This window comes from Geospiza fortis, unplaced genomic scaffold (assembly GCF_000277835.1).
Source record: "Geospiza fortis unplaced genomic scaffold, GeoFor_1.0 scaffold130, whole genome shotgun sequence".
In the NCBI taxonomy this organism is placed as follows: Eukaryota; Metazoa; Chordata; class Aves; order Passeriformes; family Thraupidae; genus Geospiza; species Geospiza fortis.
Window position 1 is genome coordinate 7,950,968 of NW_005054300.1, and position 4,747 is coordinate 7,955,714.

At 40.7% G+C, this 4,747-nt stretch overlaps 1 protein-coding gene across 1 annotated transcript in view; it reads left to right on the plus strand.

The window, feature by feature from the left end:
• Positions 1-1,753, plus strand: part of LOC102045174 (cytochrome P450 26A1) — a 3,066-nt gene extending 1,313 nt beyond the window's left edge. Inside the window, 3 exon segments of the mRNA XM_014310169.2 lie at positions 257-395; positions 614-766; positions 959-1,753. Of these exon segments, the coding sequence (XP_014165644.1) occupies positions 257-395; positions 614-766; positions 959-1,300 (634 nt within the window). The 3' untranslated portion in view covers positions 1,301-1,753.
• The last annotated feature ends 2,994 nt before the right edge of the window (positions 1,754-4,747 follow it).

Below are 4,747 nucleotides of genomic sequence, written 5' to 3' on the forward strand. Positions count from 1 at the left end.
GGGGACAAAAGGGAAGAGCAGATGTTCTCCCCATGAAATAAACCAGTTACTGTTGAGCACTAGGGTGCAGAGGCTGCAGTCACAGTCAGGCTGTTGGATGGGGAGATATGTTCCCGGGGAGAATGAGCACCACCAACCACCTCCATCCAGACCCCTGGGTGTCTGTTCCAGTTTGGCAATGGTGTACAGCATTGCAGTGGTTGAGTGGCCTGGCATTGTGTTCAAGGCCTGGTTTATGCCTCTTCTATCCTTTGTGTAAGGAACTGAAGGAATCTGCCACAGAGCTGCTGTTCGGGGGCCATGAAACCACTGCTAGTGCTGCCACGTCGCTGATCGCCTTCCTAGGGCTCCACCATGAAGTCCTGCAGAAAGTGAGGAAAGAGCTGCAGGTCAAGGTTTGTGTCTTCCCCAGAGGCATTTCACAGGAGGGGGCAGTGGGATGGAGTTACCTCCAGGACAGGTATCCCAGTCAGGGCTCCCTTTGGCCCGGGTGGTGCCCAACTTTTAGGGGTGGCAGGAAAATACTGCTTGTAGCTGAGGGGCAGCTGCTTTGCAGTGCCAGGAGCCCTGGCTGCGTGGTTCATGGATGTCATGGCAGCATTCTCCTTTCTAGGGGTTACTGTGCAGTTCCAACCAAGAGAAGCAGCTGGACATGGAGGTTTTGGAGCAGCTGAAGTACACAGGCTGTGTCATCAAAGAGACCCTCAGGCTGAGCCCCCCTGTTCCCGGAGGATTTCGGATTGCACTCAAGACCCTTGAGCTAAATGTAAGCAAGGTTTGGGCACAACTCCTCAGAGCAGCTGCCAAGTGTTTTGTGTTCATGTAGCCTGTCTGCCTTAGAGTGACCTGCAGGAAGCCATGAGGGGAGGTGGGGTGCACTGATGTGTCCTGTTCTGTCACTTCACCTTATTTAACACAGCAAGGTGCTCCACATCTCCTTTCTGTTCTTTTTTTATAGGGTTACCAAATCCCTAAAGGTTGGAATGTTATTTACAGTATCTGTGATACACATGATGTGGCAGACCTCTTTACCAACAAGGAAGAATTTAACCCAGATCGCTTCATGTCTCCATCTCCAGAGGATTCCTCTAGGTTCAGTTTCATTCCTTTTGGTGGGGGCTTGAGGAGCTGCGTGGGCAAAGAGTTTGCAAAAGTCCTTCTAAAAATATTTACAGTGGAGTTGGCTCGGAGCTGTGACTGGCAGCTGCTGAATGGACCTCCTACAATGAAAACGGGCCCCATAGTGTACCCTGTGGACAATCTGCCTACCAAATTCATCGGTTTCAGCGGCCAAATCTGAGAGCTCAACACTCCAAATGGATTCCTATATAGCATTTAATATGTACATAGTAACTTTTTATAGTAACAAAGGCCTTTAAATATTTAAAACTTGTAAATGTACAATAGTTATTTATGTCTTCTAAGTATTTCAAGAGGCTATGATATTTTTTCCCCCAAGCACTACAATTATGGGTCTCTGATTCATGATTAGATAATGTTATTTCTATAGAAATAAATTTTCCCCTATTTAAAACTATCATTGAGAGCTGGCCAGCTAAGCATTTGAAGACATTTCAGGATGGTGTATGTATAAGAAATATCCGAAAAGCATTCAAAACAATGGTAACTAGCTACTCATCCAAATTACCTGAAATGGTTATTGTTTGAGAATGTTTTCAGTATTATTTGTGTCTAGATTGTATGTTTAATGTGTGAATTTTAAGTTTGATAATAAAGTTTATTTTTGATGATCCTCTGTATGAAGATCTGTGTGTATGCTAGAGAGTAACTTAATGGATGTGGCTTCTGGGTTTGGATGTAAAGCCAGATCTGCTTCTGTGAACAAGGTATTTGCTATTTTTGTGTTCATAACTCTTCCCTCCTTCACATGTAGTTGCTTATTGTGAGTAGTTAATTGTTATAAATTTTAGCTGTAAATGCAAGAACAGTACAAAACCACATGCTCACTGAAAACTGCATAGAGTGATGGCAAGTGCTACAGGTCTCCTTATCAAGCACATCATGTTGAGCCACAGTAAATTAAGAAAGAAAAGGAAGGCAGAATAATGTCAGATAAGTTTTTTTCTGGAGCTAGTTGAGGAAAAAAATCCACAAATGTCCTCTCCTCCCATATTAGTGCTGACCTGTGTAAACACACCACTGAATCTTGCTCTGTGTTGAGCTTGCTGGCTATGAATCTTTACTTACAAAGGTGTCTCTTATCAGCTGGTAGAGCAAATAAAATCTGCTTATTTCTCCTTGAAATGCAACAGCTCTGACTAGGTGAGAGATAGAGCATGCATTTGGTTTAAGAACTTTCCTGGAATTCAGCAAAGTGAAAACTAAAAGGCAGGCACTAATGTGAATTGATTAACAGAGAATCAACTGTTGAGATGCAATTCCCCAGGGGTGTGTAAGCAGGGCAGATAAAATGCCCTAGGCATGACCCCTATTTTGGCTTAACCATAAGGGGTTTTGTAGCCACCCCACTTTACTACACCTATTAGTCTTCCCTCAAAAGTCAAACAACATAGGGTGGCTCTATAAACATCTACAAAGTAAACCAATGTAATTCAGTGTCATGAGCACTTGTAGCACCATATAGAATAATTAAATTTTTTGTTTACTTCTGGAAAACAGTCACTTTTTTATTATGTTCTCCCAAGATCAAAATTAAGGACAAAGCTAAGTTGCCCAAAATAGCGTCTATGAGGTATTTTTTTTAAGGGGTGTTTCTATAATGCATTTGATGTTTCCAGATAGCATTTTAAACACAGGAGCTTCTAACATGGCTTTAGATACAGCCTACATATAAGTATAACTATCAATAATTTTTTCTACTCAACTTTTTGTAGCCCCAAAAAGCATTCTTTTTAAATTGCCCTGAGTCTTCTTGACAATGTTTAAAATCCTAAATATTTTTTCCTGTGCAAGCTTCTTGTACCATTATGTTTCTCGGGGACTTGACAAATAACCTCAGTTTAAGACCCCTTTATTACCAATATATAAGTGGAAAATTGCAAACCTTGATGCTGATTTGGAGGTGATCTGGAGTCTGGAGAACAGCAGGACTCTTGTCTTGGTGTTCTTTACTAACATTTTCTTCTGTAACATCAAAATGTTCTCCAGATCCAAATAGATGTCGATATTCTTTAAATGTTTTGTTTGGTTTTAATTAAAATCTTTTATATGTGGGAACTTTTTTGCATGGTCTTCATATTATTTTAGTTTACATTTTATTTTTATAAAGAATGGGGACCCAAGTGCTGTCTGGAGAATACAAACACTTTCACAGTGTAAGTCTAAGGTCATACATGCAAGTCTTTAATTTTTGGTTTTGAGTCAAGTTTTCATGGCTTTTATGTTTGAAGAAGAAAAAAAATCATATACTTAATTTGATTTTGTCTGGACATCTGGGGGCATATCCTCAGCTGCTGTAAATCATGACAACATAACCTATGTTAGGTACTGCCCCTGTAATAATTTATCTCTGTAGCGAAGCGGTCTGTCACTGCTGTGCAATTTAGGCATCCTGGAGCTAGCTTTAAACAAGCTATCCTCAGAAATGGTAGCAGTGCAGCTACAGTAAAACGGAGCTCAGTGTGGGTTAATTGCTAAAATATTTGCCCAACTTCTTGAGCAGGTTTTACAGCCCCTGCTAATCTCCTGTATGCAGCTGTATTTTGACAGCTTGGATGCTGGCTGCAGACCAGTTTCAGGTGAGCTCTGCTGTGAGTGCAGCTTTGCCTGCTCAGCAGAGGCTGGGGTGGGCACATGCTGAGGCTGTGGTTGCTGTTTAGGTGCTGCACCCCGAGCCCCCACCCCTCTTGGTATGCCAGGTCCAGGAGCTGATTTTGTTGAAAAATTACCTATCAAAAAACGAATTGCTTTTTGGGCAGACCAGGTCCTCATTCCAGCTCCCCACACGAGCATAGTTTGTGCTGGGGAGCTGCACCGAGACAGGAGGAAGGGTATTTCATATTCCTCCTCTTGGTTAGCCTGTTATTTAAAAGAAAAATATTTGACCAGGTCTCTCTTAGAAAAATCACACACACTTTAGAAGGTGCTGTGCTTTGGTCCTGGAGTAAAAAGCCATGATTTATATGTAGCATGCTGGTTCTTCCCCGAGGGTAAGGTGAGTTAATAGAACCCACACTTCTCCCAAAATCAAGTGAGTAACAGCTCCTGCCAGCCAGCAGCATCTTAAAGCTTAGAATTTCTAAACTATCTGTTAAGTTCTGAATGTGTTGTTCTTAACAACACACATTTGTATCTACTCTTTAATCAAAAGGACATTTATGAATTACACTGATGTAAATTGGCATTGAGGAATGCTACTTGATAAATCAATATTTGATTAAAAGGTAAGAGTATTTCCAGATAAGGTCAAAACAGGTAAAAGTGAATTTTGCTAGTGGTTATATGACTAAGAAAAAAAATGCTGAAGACTTATCGGAAATTATTAAAAATAACTTGATCAGGTGTATTTATTTTGTCCTTGTGAAACAAAGACATGTTACTTGCATGTTGCTTTCAGCAGTTGAGCTTGGAAAGATCTTCCTTTGTTATGGTTCATAGAAGCACCTATTTAAGGGACAATACAGTTTGAAGTCTTGTATATTTAAAGTTTGAATTTTATTTTATTTTATTTTATTTTAATTTCCTTACAGGAGTCTCTTCCTGGACCTTGCAAGATGAGAGACTGACTAAAAGGTTTTCCTTCTTTCTCTTCCATTTCAATCTATCG